This window comes from Ipomoea nil, unplaced genomic scaffold (genome assembly GCF_001879475.1).
Source record: "Ipomoea nil cultivar Tokyo-kokei standard unplaced genomic scaffold, Asagao_1.1 scaffold2387, whole genome shotgun sequence".
Lineage (NCBI taxonomy): Eukaryota > Viridiplantae > Streptophyta > Magnoliopsida > Solanales > Convolvulaceae > Ipomoea > Ipomoea nil.
This window is the reverse complement of record NW_017618815.1, coordinates 949,264-969,617: the sequence shown is the minus strand read 5'-3', so window position 1 is coordinate 969,617 and position 20,354 is coordinate 949,264. Positions and strand designations below refer to the sequence as shown.

The following is a 20,354-nucleotide window of genomic DNA, read 5'->3' as shown; positions in this document are numbered from 1 at the left end:
CTTCAAAGTCTCATTATCTAAGAACAGCTCCTCTAAGCCAAATTCAGTTTTTGAAAAGAACCTAGACTTGTCTTCCTTATACCCCAATTCACCAAATTTCTCTGTTAACAATATAAAACCCCACCATCTGAATCTATATCACTAAAACTCTTTACTCTGCCTCCCAAGTATTTTGGTGGATTACTTTGTTCTATCTTATCCCATGCCTTATATTAAGAGTGAATCTGTAGGGTTCTTGTCCACCTACTGTAACCAGACAAATTACACAGCAAAATATTATATATGTTAGGAAGCATTCACACTTGGCCACTTTTCAGCAGCAACATTATCTTAGGAAGCATACACACTTGGCCACTTTTCAGTAGCAACATAATGTTAGGAAACATACACTGTTTTTAATACACAGTAGGCACAGATGGTCAAAAGTAGGTGCATAAAAAGTAGGCACAGATGCACATTGTCCTTCTCATTGGTCCCCATTGAACAGAGAATATAACCTATGTCTCCACTTTATGCATAAAAAACTGGGCAAAAAGTGGCAATAAATTAAAAACCCACCCAAGAGTACATATATCGCATAAAAAACTGGGCAAAAAATGGCAATTAAACACCCACCCAAGAGTACATATATCGCATAAAAAACTGGGGGAAGAAAAAAGAAATGTTTCATACCGGTATTGAAGTTGAAATCAGCATCATCTCTTCGTGAACCCATTACAAATAACAGCCACTTCGCGAACCACCTTTTAGGGTTATAGTTGTTGCTTGAAACACAGATGATTTCTCAACTCATTGCTCAAAGTTTCAACTGGAGTTGTGCAATTAGGGTTTCGGATTTGGGAGTTCAACAATTTAAATGTTTTGTTTGTCTGAAATAAGGCAAATCGTGGAATTAACTTAAGCCAGCTGAGAAAGGAAACAATGTGCAATTGTAAAAATGTCCTCAATTATACTGCCTTAAACAAACTGATTTGACTTTAGGACCAAATCGAGTAAAAATGACATAGTCGAGGATGAAATTGAGGAAGTTTGAAGTCGATGACCAAATTGGTGAAATCCTCATTGTCAGGGGACCAAATCGGTAATTTTCTCATATTTGCGTTGTTCCTTTGCACTTATTTTCCAATTTCACCCTTCAACTTTTCTTTTGATATTTATTTTAACATTAGTTCTTAAAATAATTGGCATTATAAATGCTTTTACTTGGATTAGTGTTCTTTTTGTTGTACATTTATAATTTCTTATCAAATTTATCCTGAATATACTTTTCTTTTGTCTTTACGTTCTACACTTCTATATATCCTCTCTATGTAAAATACAATCCCATGCATACATTTGTATATATGTAGTTGTTATAAATAAAGTTTAATTTAATAATAATTTTTAATTATTGAATAATGTGTATCTATTTTCATATTATTTTCTTATTTGAAATTATAACTTCTATTTTAACTTTAAAAAAAAAAAAAAAAAACAAATTTCACTTTTGTGTGTGTGTATGAAAGAGTTTAGTTTTTCATTTGTTTCATATTTGATGTGGGATTATATGCATCATTGCTTATTGTCAACAAAACATTTCTATTTTATAGAGATCAATTTATAGAGAGCAAAATCGGGTCGCGGACGCTATTGCAACCACTGGAGCTTTCCAACAGGACACCTGGGCAACTTTCAGCGCTTAGCTTGTCCAGTTATTTGCGAAAAGGCTTACCTCAACGATCTTTCCCGAGTTACTAGTGTTTGTAGAGTTTGGGAGTCCAACCAGTAGCTTGAGTCTCCCCGGAGTTCCCCGTCCCTTAGATCGAAAAAAAAAAAAAAAACAAAACATTTCTATTTTATTTATTATGGTATTGATAGTAAAATCTAAATATAATAGAAGAAATTATAAGAAAAGCTAATTGATTTCCTATAAGCTAAATCTTTTTTTTTTTTTTTGGAAACACAATGCCTACTATGTTCAATGCATTTAAAAAAATTATGCTAGATAATAATAGAGTTAATTACCGAAATGATCCCTTGATTATAGTGAAATTACCAATTTGGTCCTTGACTATTTTTTTAACCAATTAAGTCCCTCAACTTTAAAAATCTTAATCAATTTGGTCCGCCATTTGTTTGACTGTTAGTCAACCGTTAACTTGGGACCAAATTGGTAATTTCGCTATAGTCAAGGGACCATTTTGGTAATTATCTTTAGGGGTGGGCAATTCAGTTTAGTTTTCTCGAACTGAACCGTATCAAACCGAACCGAACTAATTTGGCTCAGTAATATACCGAACAACCGAATGGTATTGGATTCTTGTATACCGAACGGTTCAATAAAAAACTGATCCAATTATTCGGTAAAAAATTGAACTGAACCGAATACTGTTTGATTTTTTTTAAAAAATATAATAATAATAAATAAATAAATAAATAATTAAAAAGTAAATCCAAGTCTCATACTGCTTGCTCTGCCGTTCAGCTCATATTTTCACGGGTATCTCCCGTAAATGTTTTATTTGATTTCTTTATATGGTTTGTTATCAAAAGTTATATATTATGTGTTATGGTGTTTACATAGTCCATATCCAAAGTCTAATATATAACAAAATAGCAATCCAAAGTTCAAATGGTATTTGGTTCGATTCGGTTTTTACCGAACAAATTCAGTTCGGTTCGAGTTTTTATCGAACCGTTCAGTATACAAGAATCTATTACCGTTCGGTTGTTCGTTATATTACCGAATCTAACTAGTTTGGTACGGTTCGGTTCGAGAAAACTAAACCGAATTGCCCACCCTTAAAGTTAATTACCAAAATGGTCCCTTGACTATAGCAAATTACCAATTTGGTCCCAAGTTAACGGTTGACTAACGGTCAAACAAACGGATGACCAAATTAGTTAAGATTTTTAAAGTTGAGGAACTTAATTGATCAAAAAAAATAGTCAAGGACTCATAATTAACTCATAATAATTTTTCTTATCATCAAAATTAAAATTCTATCTTCTAATATTTATAAGATTTATGTGTTCATATAATTATATAATTATTTTAATCATTTAATTTTACAAGCTTTTTATTTATTCATTGGACAATATATATTCAGTTGCACATGATACGCACTTACAACTAATTTTTTTATACTTGTCCATGTTTCAGTGACAGGATATAAATTCGACTATACGAACCACCGCCCAACATCAACGTATAAGTACACTAAGGTGTTATATCCAACACTTCTCCTCTACACGAGAAAATTTTCCTTCCACATACATCATGAATTAACACTCATCAATCTCTACACCAGATATATATATATATATATATATATATATATATATATATATATATATATATATAGGTGCACGTTCAGGTGACAACGGGCTCCTATAAGAGCAATGAGAACTAATCACAATCATCTATTATCGAAACTCTAGTGACATGTTATTACTGATCATCAACCAGTGTTTTTGGCTTCAATGCACGAATTCAAATAACATGTTTATAGGTTTAATTGCATTTTTCAAAAGTTTAGGAGTCTAATTAATTTTTTTTAGTAAAATTTAGGGGTTTATTTCACCTTATTCCCAAATATAATTAAGATGTTGACAAGTTCTCTGTTAATCGTTACAAGTTCTACATAATTACATTGAATTTAATTAAGACCACTGGTTTTTTACTTTTAAGAAATTGTGATATGTCCGCATTGGAAGGTTGGTTGGTTTGCATATGACTAGGATTAACATTCCTAGTTAGGTGTTCACATTTCTTATTAATATTTACCTCTTTTTAAAATTTTATTTTCTAAATTAAGTATCACAAAGTTTATAAAGTATGATTGTTGGTCCCGGTAGGGTCGAAAGGAGAGTCTAGAGGGGGGGGGGGGGGGGGGGGGTTGAATAGACTCAATTCGTTTTTCATGAAAATAACTCCTTTCGGGGCTATTACGCAGTGGATATGTAATGTAAATTTTAAGTTTCTTTGCACTGTTTGATCTTATGGAGAACTTTCGGTTAGGGCTAATGAAATGCAATGTACGAAAGTAAAATGCTGAAATGTAAAGAGACAAAGACAAGAGATTTTATAGTGGTTCGGCCAACTGTGCCTACTCCACTCTTCTTTCACAACTCGTGAAAGGTTTGCACTATCACTCCTAGTACAAATTACACCAAGATAGCTTCCTTGATCACTAAGCCGGACAGCTACTTGAAGGTTTTTCAACCCCTCGAGTTTACTCCGCCTCTATCAACTTCTTCTTCAGAGTTTAGGGTTGGATAGAATAATCTTTGAGTTTCTCCAACACGTTGAAGTCTTGACTGGCTGGTGGCTAGATGGATAATCAGCGTGTACAAAGTTGCAAGACTTCTTCAAGGTTGTGTGAATGAAATCAGATTTGCTTCTTCAAAATATCACACCTTGAATTACTGGATTTCAAAAGCTTTGAGAGAGTGTTCTTAATGTAAGGAGATTTTGAGAATGGGAGTTTTATCGTTCAGAAAACCAGCACCTTCTAATGTGGAGAAGATGTGTATTTATATGTGAGAAGAAATCTATCCGTTGGAGGGAGATGGAATTTCAAACCTATGATCCAGTGGTTAATAACTGGAGAACCTTGTGCATTTGTTGCTTCATTAAATGCGGCTGTACTATAGAGACGTTGGAGACAAACACTTTTGCTTATTTTGTCTTCTAGCTCTGAAAAGTAGTACGGTGGCATTTAATGCACCTTGATAAGTGTGCTCTTAATCCTAGGAGAGTTTCTTCCTAGGATGATCTTCAGATGAGACAGATTGACAACATTCTTCTTGAGTTGAGAGAAGATGAGTTGTCTTGACAACCATAAAGGTCTTTTGGTCAGAAGGCTTCTTTCGGCTTTTGCATTCTGTTGTAGAAGATCATCTTTCGTTGTTCAGTAGGGATGAGACTGTGCTTTATCGAACTGTTCTTCTTTCGTCGAGAGAGAGAGACCTAATTAAAAAAAAAAACGACTCTTAACTCAGTTTCGTGTGTTTGTCTAGCTTAACACAAATTACATGTTGAGTTAAGGTACCTTTCGTCTAAGACGAAGGTAAAGAAACAAATGACAAAAAGTTAGGGGTCTACTTCTAAGTTACATTGGTATCATCAAAATCCTAATACACATGTTCCTAACAATTTCTCCCTTTTTGATGATGCCAAAACCTATACTCTCCTTATAAGGCCGATATTTATCCCATAACGGATTTTTCATTTCATAATGGCCAATCAGAAGAGTTTACTCTAAATGAATGTAAGACAGTACCAGTATACAAAGCGGATAACTTAGATAAAGACACGATAGATTGAGATAAAAGTGACTTTTATAGAGATAAAAAAACACTTACAAAGAATTGTCACTAGTATTGAGGAAAAGAAGCCTTTACATATCTAAAAGTTTCGCCTTCTGAATCTGAGCTTCTTCTCTTTCCTTGTCATCTCTCTCTTTTTGTTTCTTGAGCATCCTTTTCATGTCGATGTCTCGGTTGATATGCTCTCTGTACTTTTGAATTGAGCTTTCTTTGACAATGTCTTCATATTCTCCTTTGATGTTGCTGCTCACGTAATTGTTGTATGCTTTGAGAATGTTTTCTCCTTCAATTATGCCGAGATTCCACCATGTAATGAGTTCAAATGAGTGCATTCCTTTGGTGTAGCTCTTTCCAGATTCTTTGTGAATTTTGAAGGCAGCATTATATTTGACTCCAGTCTCAGCATTTTTCTTGACTTTCGTGACATCCCTTATTGCTTCTTTGATTCGTTCTCTTTCAGCCAGTTCCTTTTCTCTTGCAAGTCTCGCTTCTTCTTGCTTGTTCCAAAGTTCACGATTTGCTTTCTTGATCTCTTCATTTCTTTGAATCTGATGGACTTGCCTGAAGTAATTATCTCTCTTCTTCATCCACACAGGTATGTTGTACCCTTCAAACCGTTTTCCACTTCCTTCTTCATATGGTTGGTACGTGTGGAAATTTCCTACAGCATCCATGGTTACAGTATCCTTGCGCATCAACCTTTGGCGAAGGTTCTTTTTCTCTCTGCTCGTTTTCCCGGAAAATGAGAACTCAGAGGTGGATCCGAAGGATTGGCGAGGCTTGATGGAATGCTGTCTGGGTCTAGAAGAGTGTTGTTGACGAGATCTAGATCTTGAAGGTGATGATCTCGTGTTTCTTCTTTCTTCGTGTCTTGGTGAGCTTCTTCGCTCTTATTGTCTTGTTAGTTCTTCATTGCTTCTTCTGGGGGGAGATCTGTTTTTGTCTTCGTCCTTGTCATCATCCTTTCTGTCCTTTTCCCCCTTTTTGGCATCATCACACGGGGTGTCAGAAAATCTGGTCAGACTTTGAACTGCAATAAGAACATCCTTGATGTATTCAAACATAGTGAGTTGATATTCAACCATTCGAAACATGTTGTCATGCCCGAGATCTATTTTTGTACAAGCAAGATCCACTCGTTCTTTGAGACCGAAGTGAGCATGTTTAAGAACATGTTGTTCCTTAGTAATTTTGTTAAGGATAACTCGTTGTTGACTGAGTTCGTGTGCAAGCCTATATTGCGTATTTGGAATTGATGTGTTGGGTTGTGGACGAGACATTATTTCCATCATGCGGTCGACTTTGGCAGATAGATCTGCTATGTTCCGGCTATCTTTTTCTCTGTGATGTAGATATTGCTTATGAATGAGTTCAGCAGTGAAGACTGTATTCAGCATTTGGTGCATGATGTGCTCAGGACTAAGGTAATCCATGCCAGGTGCTTGGTCAGGCGCATGAGGTGATGCTTCCCGATTTTCATCACGTGGTGATGCATCCATGTTATCATCACGAGCTGTATTTGCAAGAGGAGGTAGCATGGCGAGAGGTAACTCACGAGTTAGGTCTTCCTTTGGTGGGGATGAGCGAGGGGCTGGTGATCGTTCAGGTATATCTTCGGTGTTGCCTATGATAGGAGATTCACTATCATAGTCTGAATTGCCATCGTCATTGTCATCGTCATCTGAATCATCATCATGAGTATTGTTATCAGCTTTTCCTTCGTCATCATCATCATCTCCATCATCGACATGAGAGCCATCCTGCTCATCACCTGATTTGTCATCATCATCTTCATCATTTTCTTCGTTTTCAGAATTTTCATCAGTAACCTTGTCTTCATCAGCATTTTCATTCGAATCAGAGTTCGCGTCACCACTCTCATTTTCGGAGACTCTTTCGTCTTCGTGATCAATTTCCCTTCCTTCGTCATCTTTTAATCCGCTGACATTGCATGTCGGATCGTTCTGATGAGTACGTTCTAACTCTGTCTTGACTTTTGACAGAAGTAGAGCATACCGAAATTCTTTCATCTCTTCGACGAAGGCTGGGTCCAATGGCGGCTTGTTGAGCTCAATGCAGATGGGTACCTTTTCTTTCCCGAGAGTGCGATGGGTCACTTTGTAGGAGTACACGCGTTTGATAGTTTCAAGACGCAATGCTTCATAAACGTCTTGTGTGCCAATCCACTCTAAAGAAAACTCTTCTTCATCCTTCATTTCTCAAATGTTTCAAGAGACGTTTGTAATGGAGAAGTTCGTCATTTCTGCCATTGCATTACCCTGTTGAAGTCGTTCTCAATAGATTCTCGAAGCAATTGATCCTTTGATGGGGGAATTGGGACAACTTCGGGTACTGACACAATTGCTTGAGAGCTTTCGGGTATGACTGATTCGTGCAAGACTTCAGGCTCGGGTTGAGCTTCTTTCGGATTAGATTCAATCGGAGGAGTCACTTCTCTCGTCTCAGCTGGTTGACCAGGTTCTTGTGGGAGACTTAAGTGACTCGAAAGATGTGGTACAATTTCATTCTCTTCTACCCTGACAGGTTCTTGTGTCAGAATGAGAGCCATCTGCTCTGTTCGGGTAGGTTCTTGTGGGAGGATTGGTTCAGCAATTGCTGTAATTTGATCAGCGATCACTTCTCTCGTCTCTTCTGGCATGCCAGGTTCTTGTGGGAGACTTAAGTGATCGTTCAGAGCTTGAGATCCTTGAGCTTCCTTGTCCATCACGACAGGTTCTTGTGTCAAGCTCGTGTTGAGTTGCTCTGCCTGGATGGGTTCTTGTGGTAAGGAGGATTTTTTCGAACTTTCTGTGCTCCTTGATTTCTTCTTTCTCTTCTTTGATTCCTTTCTTTTCATTTCTTCCCCCCTGAAAAGATGCAAGCTTCTCCTTCAGTTTGGATGATAATATTGACTCAGGAGGGGGAACTAGTTTCGCCATGATCTCGTTTGCTTTGGAAATGGTGGGCCGAAAGTGGCTTTTTGATGCTTTCACAGGAGTAGAGTGTGCAGCCTCTTCTTCTTCAGAGGAATCAGCAATTATGACAGGTTCAGTTGAAGACATTTGTGGAGTCTTTTGAGAGACTTCTTTCGTGATTGCTTCCGGTTGAGTTGATGTGGGGGTTTTCATCTCAAGGACTGGCTGGGCGGTATCAGTAACTTTCGGCAATGCTTCGGGTTGATCAGTGGATGGTTCTTTTGTTTCAGGTGCAGAAGAGCTTTTGTCCTTTCGTGATTTTTTGGCCTTAGGCATATCATCATCACTTCCTTCAGATCGTTTGGACTTTCTCACTTTCTTCACTGAGTCCAACGGCAAGCCAAGCTCTAATGCTTTCTGTTTGTCATAGCCAATGGGTTTTGACTTCATGTGCCACACTTTTCGTCCTGGCGAGACTCCTGCTCGAAGAGGGATTTTCTTCATGGCGAGAAGATGACTGACTAGAAAGCCAAAGCCTATCTTTTTGGTAATATCTCCTGGTGAAGAACGACCGCCTATCTTCTTGGTATTATCTCCTGGTGAAGAACGGCCATACGTGATGGTGTGGCGAAGTTGATTGAATATAACCTTCGACCAATCCACTTTGTATCCCCCGAGGAAAGCATGCAGCATCTTGAGCTTGTACTTTGTGACGTCATCGGTTCCCGAGGTCTTATGTTCGACTACTTTGTTGAAAATATCAACTGTGAATTCATTGTCCATTCGTAACCACTTCTTCTTTAAAGGCCAGGTAATCTCGGTTGGCCCTTGCTTGTTCTTTATCTTCTCATAGAAGGCATTTTACTCGTAGTAATAACGAGAGAAGTCGGGCTGGTAGGTGTCGTCTCGGTCTGGAAAAGAGAAGGCTTTCTTCAAGTCATCGACGGTTAGTACCACGACGGTGCGATTTACCTCGGAGGTAATTTCCGATCCATCGGCAGAAACACTTGCATTCAGGTAAAACTGAGCAACATCTACTGGGAACCAGTATGTGTATAAGTGAGTAACAAAGTTATACAAACCGCTTTCCTTGAGAAGATTGATCACTTTTTCTCCGAAGGAGCGGTCAAGAACGTATTCCAGAAATCCATGAGCATCCCACATGCTTCCACCAACGATAAATGGTACTCTGGATTCTATGAAGTTGATGTCGGATGTTGGAAAGCTTGGTACCACCATTGTGGAGGGTGCTTCCTGTTCAGCGTCGGAGGATGGTATTTTGGCTGATTTTGCCATGACTTCAAAAATATGAGTATGAGAAAACTGGGTTTCAAAGTCTGAGAGGTTTTTGAGATTTCTGAGAGATTCTCAAAACTTGGAGTGTTGAGGAAGTTTTGGAAAAGTGGGAGGGAAGGTGATGATTTAGGTTTTATATGAGTGAATGTCATAGAGGTTTTCTAATGGGCCAAGAAGATCAAGCATTTGACCCGGCCCTTTTTCTTGAGGATGAACGGGTTGGTCTTTTCTTTGTCGACCAATTAGGAAAACTGATAGGGCGGATGTATCTGATAAGTCCAGTATCAGATCAATTTTGATCATTCCGTATTAAATACGAGAGAGAAATGTACTCGAGTATAAAACACCTCCATTAAATGCGTGTCGCATCAACTGACATAGGAGCATGGGTTAGTGGACCAAGTTTTGTGGCCACACGATTCCCATTATCAATGTAATCGAACGGTTAGAGTGAAACTCCTCAATCCCAAGCAACCGCCAAGACGTGTAGTCTGGCTTAAATGCATATCGTGACCAACTTACTTAACTCTCGGTTGAGATAGAGTTTTAAGAAGCCGAGATTTCTAATCATAGATGCATTAAAACACAAAGGGGCAGACATGATACAGAGAGATGAGTTATTACATGGATGATAGATATTACATTCATCTCTCCGTTTACACGAGATAGAGATACCCTTAAGATCTTTTCACCCTCTTTCTCAGCTGCTCCTCAAGTTCTTGGATCTGTTCCTCACAAAAATCCTTCCACATTAAATAAGATGGATCATTTTTGAAAGAGCTCATCGTAGGAGATGATAAACCAAGTGGAGGTGGCACATTCTGGAGAAGAGTTGAGGGGAGCTTCTTAGCAACCGAACCATGAGAGCTTTCTCCATGTTCGGATGATAAGTTGAGAGATTTGAACATCTCTTGGACTTCTTTCAGGTCCTTTTTCGGCAAGGAGACAATGGAGGAAACATTTTTCTTTCCTTTATCCATTGTGGGAACTTGAATAATCATAGAAACATAAGGTGTGCCTATTTATAACCAGAATGGGTGTTCATACCTAGGTATGGCACATTTTACATTTGAGGGACTAAGCACTGTAAATTTGCCAAGTTCCAATGTTTAGAAAGATTCCTGACTAGAGACTATAGATATGACATTTCATGCTTGAAAAGATAAAGTAAATCAAATAAAGATCTACTTCTCTCATGTTGTCATCGTGTTATCATTCGTGTTGAGATGATAGGAAACAAGTAAAGTTTCGTTATTACTTAATAAAAGATGTTTATTTCGGATAGGCATAGAGGAACATCAGATAGGGGTACACTTAGGATAACAGAAATTTTCATTTCTTTCCTTTTCCCTTGGCATCCTTGCTTGCCATGCCCTTCATTGACATCATTTTTCCCAATTCTTTGCGAAACCATTTCGCAGTTTTGACAGTCTTGGATCCAGAGGGAAGATTTGTTGTGTTGACTTCATCATCAGATTCAGATTCACTGGCATTAGTGCTCAAGTATGTGAGATAATCATGATCAGCAAGTGGATTTTTCCAATCTTCAGCAGTGGGAAAGTCTCGTCCTCCTTCAATGGGTGGAGGAGCTTCATGAAGATCAGCGATGGGATTCTCTTCGTCTTCAGAGACAAGGGGGGCAACAACCTTTTCAGGCTGATCATCATCAGAGGAGAGATCTAGAGGAGCATGCTCACTGTTTCCTAGATAGAGATCTCCTTGTTCCTCTCTCAGCTTTCGAGCTGCTTCTTTCTCTAATTTGGTCATGGATCGAGTGAAAGGCCTGTGAGATGCCATGTTCTTTCTGGTTGTGAGATATACCAGGTGTGAATTCGGAGTGCATAAATCCATCCCTTTTATAGCACAAAATGAATGATTATCCTTATTGAATGTAGTGAGCATTGAATGACCATTCAATAGCTTTTGCGTTATTTGTCGAGCCATTCATTTCGGCTTCGACTAAGTAACGCATAAAAAAGACGCTAAGAATATATTCCATGGAGAACTGTGCATCTTTCGTTAGCCATAGCAACACAACCAAAGGTTTATTTTATTTGTAATGACCACTTTGAGGACAAAGAGCCATTAATCAGACATGATAAGAAACCGAAAGGTGGTTTTAGGACATAAATAAATTATAGCAAAGAAATTTTTATTTCTTCTCTTTTCCCTTCTTCTTCTTGCTAGTTTCACCCTTGTGCTCCTTAGAGACCTTCTTTGTTGCAGATAGATTTGGATAAAATGATCCAACAGAGGGTTCCATTTCTTCATCAGATTCACCTTCGATGTATCCTGCAAGCTCGGTTTTGCAATCATAAGTTTGATAGAAGGCTCGGAGATCCTTGTCCATATCAAGATTATTCCAAATATTCAAGGGCAGGGATCCCTTTTTAACTATAAGAGGGGGTTCCTCATTGGGATCAAATAGTCTGGCATCTTCATCGGATTCAAACGTGATGAATACATCATAGTGCTCAAGATTTGAGTCAGAGAAAACATCCAGGGGAGCACGCAGGCTATTTTCAGGATAAAGATCGCCTTGTTCTTCTATAACAAGACGAGCTCTTTCTCTGATCCTCCTTGTTGCATCCCTAGTGATTGGTGCCTTGGGAGCCATTGTTGAAGAGCTTGAGTGATGTTAAAGTTGAACAAATGGCCCCCTTTTATAGCCATATATGTGATATAGATAATCAATGTGTGTACATTGATTTTAACCAGGTGCAAATTACTTGGAGTGATGGCATCGATTTCCGTGATTTTTGAAACCGATGTGAGTTTGTGCATTTATGAGCATCAAATTCCGCACAGCTTTCAAATTCAAGTTTGAAACTTTTGTGAGATGGTACATTAGCTATTAATTCATCTTTGACCGGAATAGCAATGTTCTGATATTTTAATATCATGGTCAAGATAATAATCATTGCTGACATCAAGAACAGGAGATTTTATTAAGCGAGACCAGAGAGCAGGTGACCATGCCTTACATACAAAACAAGCATTAGTGATTCAAAGGAAATGATAAGGCATGTGAAGCTCCAGACGAGTTGACTCATCAGTCACATCAGGCAAGCTAGCCATTTTTGCATATTCGTCCAGTTCCTCTAAGGAGAGGGTGGGCTCAGGCGATTTGTTTGATGACTGAGAGTAAACATGAGTAAAATCTTCATATGATTTTTCATTCTTTTGAGGAGCTTCAGGAATGGGATACCAACGAAAGGTGGGTGGATTAGATGAGTGCTTATGTGCATTTTTCATAATCATTATCCTTTCGTGTGCCAACTTTTTGGCTTGTTCCTGACGGAAGGCTCTCTTGGTCTGAGATTCTTTGACAATGTTGTCTAGAATTTCTTTATCTTTCATGTTAGCTGAGCTTGGCATAGAGTATGTGACATTCACCCTTTCACCGCCCTCTTCCAATTTTATGATTGTGGCATTGGTGAGTTTGCTTGCTTCCAAGAGATGGTGGTCTCGCCGAATTGCTCGCTTTTCTGCTTCGTCCATCTTCTCTTTGCCTTTGTCCCGATTCATACCTGCAAATAATACTTACTAAAACACAAAAATGTGTGAGTAGATTTCGTTGAAGAAGGCAATAATTTATAGGTGCAAGGGTTGCGTGTAGGTATGTTCAAGAGATTTTGGGTGGAAGTGCCAAATCTCTTTTCGGGAATCTTTCAGAAACTTTGTGGCACATCTTTTCATACGAGGCAATTATCAAATATTATTGTAAACAAAGAAACAAGAATCTTTATTCATGATATTTGCAACATGAACACAACTTAATATCATGACCTAAGATGATCTTTTAGGTCTTTTTCTTCTTGCTGCTAGCTGTAGATTTGAGTGGGGATGGAATTTTTGGAGGAGTGCTCGATGGTGAGTAGTCAAAACTATCACTCCTTTCTAGCACGCTATCCACATCAGCATATCCTATGGTATTGCCAACAGAGTGAAATGATTCATGTGATTCGTGTTTCGTTGGATCACGAAGAAGATTTTGCAAGTATTGCGAATTTGCTATCACTTTGTTTAGGGCACCCTCATTTTTTTCCTTTTTGAGTGGATCATAAAATATTTCGGTTTCATCTCGTTCTTTATTTTCTATGATTGTCGTCTTCTCTTCGTGTTCTGTACTCATACCTGTAAACACAGATCACTCAAACGAAATTTATTAGAATAAGTAGTTAGTGTGAGCTCATTGAACCACACATTTGTCCTTTTATAGCCCGAAAGTATGTGCTCTTGCGTGTTATAGTAGATAATATGCTTCCTTTTTGATTTCCCGAGATCTGCTTTATGAAATCATTTCAGGAATCTTTGGATCATGATCCTATTAACACGCCAACAAGTTATGTCAATTCAATCATTCTAATTTCATGACGAAGTGTGGCAAATCTATTTTCACATAATGGTTTAGTGAGAATATCTGGCAATTGATCATCAGTATTAACATACTCAAGAGATATGTTCTTTCTTTCAACATGATCACGAATGAAGTGATACTTGATATCAATATGCTTTGTGCGAGAGTGCAATACAGGATTGTGCGTAATTGCAATTGCACTTGTGTTGTCACACTTTATTTGCACTTCTCGAGCTGTTACACCATAATCTTTTAATTGGTGAGTCATTCATAAGATTTGTGCACAACAATTGCCAGCCGCAATGTATTCGGCTTCAACGGTACTGGTTGCAATAGAGTTTTGCTTCTTACTAAACCAAGATATGAGTCTTCCCCCTAGGAACTGGCAGGTTCCTGAGGTGCTCTTGCGATCAATTCTACACCCAGCAAAATCAGCATCTGAATAGCTGATAAGTGCTTATTTGTCTATATTTTCCCCCTTTCACTAAGCCATTTTGCTTATATACCATTCCAAATTTCATAAGATTATGATTAAATTGTGTTATTTTGCAAGGAGTTTTGTTTGGAAACAAAGATGAGTATTTTCAGGCATTTTGGTGGACATTGGAGTCAAATGGAGCATTTTGGATGCATTAGGAGTCCATGGGAGCCAAGGAGAAGCTATGGAGATGGGCAAAACACTTCCATGGAAGCCTAAGGGTGGTGCTTTGAATGGTCTTGGTCATTTGAGCAAACCAAAGCAAAAGAGAAGCAAAAGATCAATGCATTGCAATTCTCGACCTGCACGTCGACGTCATAGTATTTGGATCATATCTTGAGCTACAAATGTCCAATTGAAGTGATTCTTATGTCATTGGAAATATAACTTGAAGGGCTAAAACTTTGATTCAAGCACCAAATGCTAATTCAAATGTTTCAAGGGTGAAAAATGACCTAGAAGACAGACTCAGTGCACACTGCCTTGTGGCCACGGGTCTGGCCACGCCCGTGGCCACTGGGCAGTACACACTGCCTTTCTGGCCAAAAGTGAAGCCACGCCCGTGGCCACACCTGTGGCCAGGCCTCTGCAACTTTTCTCAGCTCGTTTTTGCTCATTTAAAAGGGGATTTTTGACCCCAAAAACATATCTTTCACTTCCTTTCATTTCCTCTCATTTCCTTAGCTTATATTAGTCTAGTATTTCATCTCTAACTCATCTACAAAGCTTGTAATCATGGATTGGAGTGGGATTCAACCACAAAATCTTCATCTTCAATAGAGAAGTTTCTTACTCTTCTTTTTAAGCTTTTGTGCAATGTTTATGATACTTTCTTGTGCTTTGTTGTTATTTATGCTTATGAAGTGTGAGTAGTTCGTCTTTGGGCTTGGATTAGGGTGATATTCCCAACCTAGATGCTAAATAGGTGATTATTGCATAAGGGGGAAGAACCCTAACCTAGGGTTCATTTGTTTGAGTTGGTTTTATGTTGAATCTTGCTAATATTTGGTACGTAACTCTTATTAGCTTGCTTTTGGATAGTTCTTCTCCACAATGAAAGTTGGGGGAAGAACTTAAGCCTCACCTTTCTCAAATCCCATTTCTTTCTATGAAAATAGGGAAGAATTAGGGGCCTAAATGCTATGTGTTTTAAGAGCTAGGAATTGATACACCACGAAAGTGGGGCAAGCCTTGCTCTAATCCTTGTTCTTTAGCTTATGAAAATGGCTTTAAGCTAGGATTTTTATGTGCTTTGCCCTTATGTTCCCTTGGTTGATGTTCTCCCCTAATACCTAAGTTGTTAAAGCATATAGAAGGCAGCATCCCCTAATTGAGCCCATCTTTTATCATTGTGTTTTTACTTGTGTTTAAATTGCATTGTCTTAACTAGATTTTTAGCCTTTAATTGTTGACTTTACCCAACCATGAATTTGAATTTGCTTGGATTCTTGTGGGCTCTAATACTTTGGTGCCTAGAATTTTAGTTGTCACTCAAGTACGTGCCATAGTCCCAATCCCTTGCGGAACGACAATTTACACCCGTTACTCACCATCTCTTTCCCGTACTCCAACTTTTTGGCCAACAAGATCAAAAGAGTTTCCTTTTGGGTACCAAAGTCCTACACTTTGGGTTCCCTTAAGGAATCTTAAAATCTTCTTAGCAACACTTAGGTGACTTTCTTTCGGTTTGGATTGAAATCGTGCACATACACCAACGGCAAAAGAGATATCGGGCCTACTAGCTGTGAGGTAGAGAAGGGATCCGATGATTCCAAGAAAATTCTTTTGATCAACATCTTTCCCTTCGTTATCAACATCCATTCTTAATGATGTACTCATGGGAATTTTGACTGAGAACTTTCCATCAATTCCAAATTTGCGAATCAAGTCCTTTGTGTATTTTGCTTGATTAATGAATATCCCTTCCGGACATTGTTTAACTTGCAAACCAAGAAAGTAGTTCAATTCTCCCATCATGCTCATTTCGAATTTACCTTGCATAAGGTTTGAGAATTTCTCACATAAATCTGGATTTGTACTTCCAAAAATGATGTCATCAACATAGATTTGAACTAGCAAAACATGATCATCATCTTTGATCCGAAAGAGCGTTTTTTCAACAGTTCCTTTCGTGAAACCACAATTGATAAGGAAGTACGAGAGCGTATCATACCAAGCTCGTGGAGCTTGTTTTAATCCATATAAGGCCTTTTTGAGATGACAGACTTTTTCTTGTCCGCAATCAATAGCGAAACCATGTGGTTGTTCAATATACACTTCTTCTTCAAGAAGTCCGTTTAAGAATGCACTTTTGACATCTATCTGGTAGACTTTGAAATCTTTATATGCCGCATAGGCAAGAAACATTCGTATTGCTTCAAGCCTGGCTACAGGGGAGAAGGTTTCATCAAAATCAATACCTTCTTCTTGACAGTAGCCTTTAGCAACAAGACGAGCTTTGTTCCTAACAATGAGACCATCTTCACTCATTTTGTTTCTGAATACCCATTTGGTTCCAATGACATTTTGATGTGTAGGTCTCGGAACTAGTTCCCATACATTGTTTCGTTCAAATTGGTGAAGTTCTTCTTGCATGGCTATAACCCAATCTGGGTCGCTTAGTGCTTCTTCAATAGATTTTGGTTCCATTTGTGATAGAAAACAGGCCATCATATTTTCGTGCAAGGAAGCTCTCGTTCTTACTCCTTCTTGTACATCTCCAATGACTTGATCAGGAGGATGGTCTCTCAGCCATCTTAGATCTGGTTCAAAAGGTGGTTGTTGCTGCTGAACATTCATTTCAGGAATATAGGGTAGGTCAATGTATATCATAGGTTCTGAGGTAGGTTGAACATTCGTGTTAGTGACTCGTGTTTCTTCAATAGTTTGAGCACTAGATTCGGAATTCGTAGACTTCGGTTGATATTTTGTGTAAGATGGAAGATGATCTTCGAAGTCTGAATCTTCTTCATCAATGATTACATTTCTTTGAGAGGTTGAGCCTTGACCAGTCGTTTTATCCATCTCAACAGGGATTTTCTCGGATTTTTCATCAAATTTAACATGTATAGATTCTTCTATGACCATTGTTCTTTTATTGAGAACTCTGTATGCTTTGCTAACCGAAGAATATCCCATAAATAATCCTTCATCAGCTCTTTCGTCAAAAGCTCTTAGATGAGTTTTCCCGTTGTTATGAATAAAGCACTTGCAACCAAAGATATGAAAGTAGCTAATGACAGGTTTCTTACCTTTCCATAATTCATATGGAGTGAGATTGTGAGCTTTGTTGATCAGGGATCGATTTTGTGTGTAGCAAGCTGTATTGATGGCTTCAGCCCAAAAACGCTTAGGCAAACCCGAATGTGCAATCATTGTTCGTGCTGCTTCTTTCAAGGTTCTATTTCTTCTTTCGGCAACACCATTTTGTTGTGGTGTTCTTGCTGCCGAAAGTTGGTGAAATATGCCATTTTGTTCGCAGAAATCCTTGATGACTTTGTTGACAAATTCAGTTTCCTGATCTGATCTAATCCTTATAATGTTGATTTCCTTCTCTATTTGAAGTTGTCTCAAAAGATTGGGCAGAACAATTTCTGTTTCGTTCTTCTTCTTCAGGAACAGTGCCCATGTATACTTCGTGTGATCATCTACCACGACCAGTGTGTATTTTCGTCCACTGAGACTTGCGGGGTCAACTGGTCCGAATAAGTCCATATGTAGCAAACTCAATGGTCGAGAGTTTACGTCTGACTCTTTGGACTTGAAGGATGATTTTATTTGCTTTCCTTTTTGACATGCTTCACAAATCTTGTCTTTAATGTATGTTGCTTTTGGTAGACCTTCTACTAGATCTTTCTTTGCAAGCTTGTTGATGGTCTTTATGTTCAAGTGACTGAGCTTGTTGTGCCATTCCCAGCATAGATCTGCATTGCTTTTAGCTACAAGACAAACGTTAGCATTAAATGAGTTCCAAGTGATAACGTACATATTTTTCTTTCGTTTCGCTGAGAGAACAATTTCGCCATCTTTCGTGCTGACGATATTGCATTTATCTTTGGAGAATTCGACGTTATATCCTTTTGTCGCAAAACTGACTTGTGCTTAGCAGATTGAATTTCAATCCTTCTACGTATGAGACATTTTGAATTGTTATGCCATTTCTGATGACATCTCTTGTCCCACAAGTTTTTCCACTTGTTTCTCCTCCAAATATTACTTTTGGGCCATCAATTTCCTTAAAGTTGCTCAAAATCGTTTTGTCACCAGTCATATGTCTTGAGCATCCACTGTCCACATACCATATGACTTGTTTTTCCTGCAAGAAAGATTATGCATTTTTAGGTACCCCTTCGGTTACGGGTCCTTCGGGGTTAGAGGTCAACTTTGGGATCCAAGCAAACCTAGAGTAACCTCTACTCATTCTCGGTCCCTTGTACCCGTTAAAGACACGATAATCATAAAAGATTTTTGAAAAGGTTTTGTTCTTATATCGTTCTTGAAAATAATCAGCAGGAGGATTATGATACTGCTTGGAATAATTGGTTTGTTTATGCAGATGTATTTTGTCAAATTGCGCTTTTGACAGAGGTTCGGGATAATCAAACCAATCTTCCTCGGTTGGTCCACTCCATCCATTGCCTGTCCTCGGTTTTCTGAATGACCTCTCGGCATGTCTGATATGTCCATTTTCTTGTGGAGGATTCTTTCGTGCAAAATTAGGACGATTTTGCCTCTGATTAACATTTAGTTTTGTCATTGATTGATTATTCCTTATAGGGTGACCTTTCTTTTGATATAGATTAACTCTATTTCTGTTTGGTCTATTCCATTTGGCATTTTTGTGCCTAGGATTGCCTTTCAAGGAATTTTCATTTCTCGATTCCACAATTCGTTGTACAGCCGTTCCCTTAGGTTGGCTTGTTGATTGTGGTATTTCACCATTGTTAACCTTGGTCACTGGCTCAGACATTTGAGTGGGACCTTGAACAAAAGCAGATGTAAAACTTTCACGGGTGTAAACATTTGTGGGTTTGTTTAAGGTGACATGTGAAGAGGAGCCGAGGTCATAACCAATTCCGATTCTTTCCCCAGGCGGTTTCGAACTATTTACCATTCGGTCCATCAGATTGGACGAATTATTAAATGAGTCAAGAACCTCACGCAAATGTTGCTCCCGCTTCTCTCTTTCTGTACACTACTCTTTGAGAGATAGAACTTGTTTTTCGAGCTGATCCTTTACAATGACTAGCTTTATGTTCTCTATTCGAACTCGCCTTAGCTCATTGTGGCTGATCAATAATCGAGAGTTCTCCTCTTTCAATTCTGAGTATGTGCTATTTATGATAGCAAATCTCCTCATCATATCACTGACAGATTCATTGGAGTTTTGATCATTTGATGAGTTCATTTCTAACGAAAGAAAGGAAGAGGATTGAGAGTCTACCTCTTCATCTTGTGCCATAAGACACATTTCACTTGATTCTTCTTCCACGCTGAACAAACACAGCAGTCCCTTTTCTTCTTCAGCACTGTCATCATCCGAGCTTGAGCTTGAGGAACTGCTTTCGGATTCATTATTTTCGGTCGTTTCATTTACGACCATTGCTTTTCTCCTTCTTTCGTTTATGGAGTTCGACGATTCTGGTTTGTCACTCCTTTTGATGGATTCGCTGGTTTCTTTTGTCGTGCCCAAGTCCTGATGTTTGCTAACCATTGGATGTGGGCAATTTGCCTTAAAATGTCCAGGCTTTCGACAATTGTAGCACATCATTTGGGAATCCACTGTTTCTTGTCTTGGTGGAAGTGGAGATCTTTCATGTTGCCTTCGGCTTGATGATCTTTGAAAGTCTTGGAAGTTATTTTTCCGCATGAATCTTTGAAAGGCTTGATGGCATATTGTTCGTCAGATAAAAAATTTGAAGAGTTAGAGGTTGACCTATTTGACGTCGAGGGTTGTTGGTTGGCCACCAACGCCATGTTTTTGATTTCGGGTTCT

At 38.5% G+C, this 20,354-nt stretch overlaps 2 protein-coding genes across 2 annotated transcripts; both read right to left on the bottom strand.

Annotated features, from left to right (window-relative positions):
- Nucleotides 1–6,200: 6,200 nt before the first annotated feature.
- LOC109152136 (trigger factor-like) lies at nucleotides 6,201–7,526 on the bottom strand. Its single transcript, XM_019299711.1, has one exon. It carries the CDS (start codon nucleotides 7,524–7,526, stop codon nucleotides 6,201–6,203), a length of 1,326 nt encoding a protein of 441 aa, XP_019155256.1.
- Nucleotides 7,527–19,553: 12,027 nt separating this feature from the next.
- On the bottom strand, nucleotides 19,554–20,072 carry LOC109152135 (ribosome assembly protein 3-like). Its single transcript, XM_019299710.1, has one exon. It carries the CDS (start codon nucleotides 20,070–20,072, stop codon nucleotides 19,554–19,556), a length of 519 nt encoding a protein of 172 aa, XP_019155255.1.
- Between the last annotated feature and the right edge of the window lie 282 nt (nucleotides 20,073–20,354).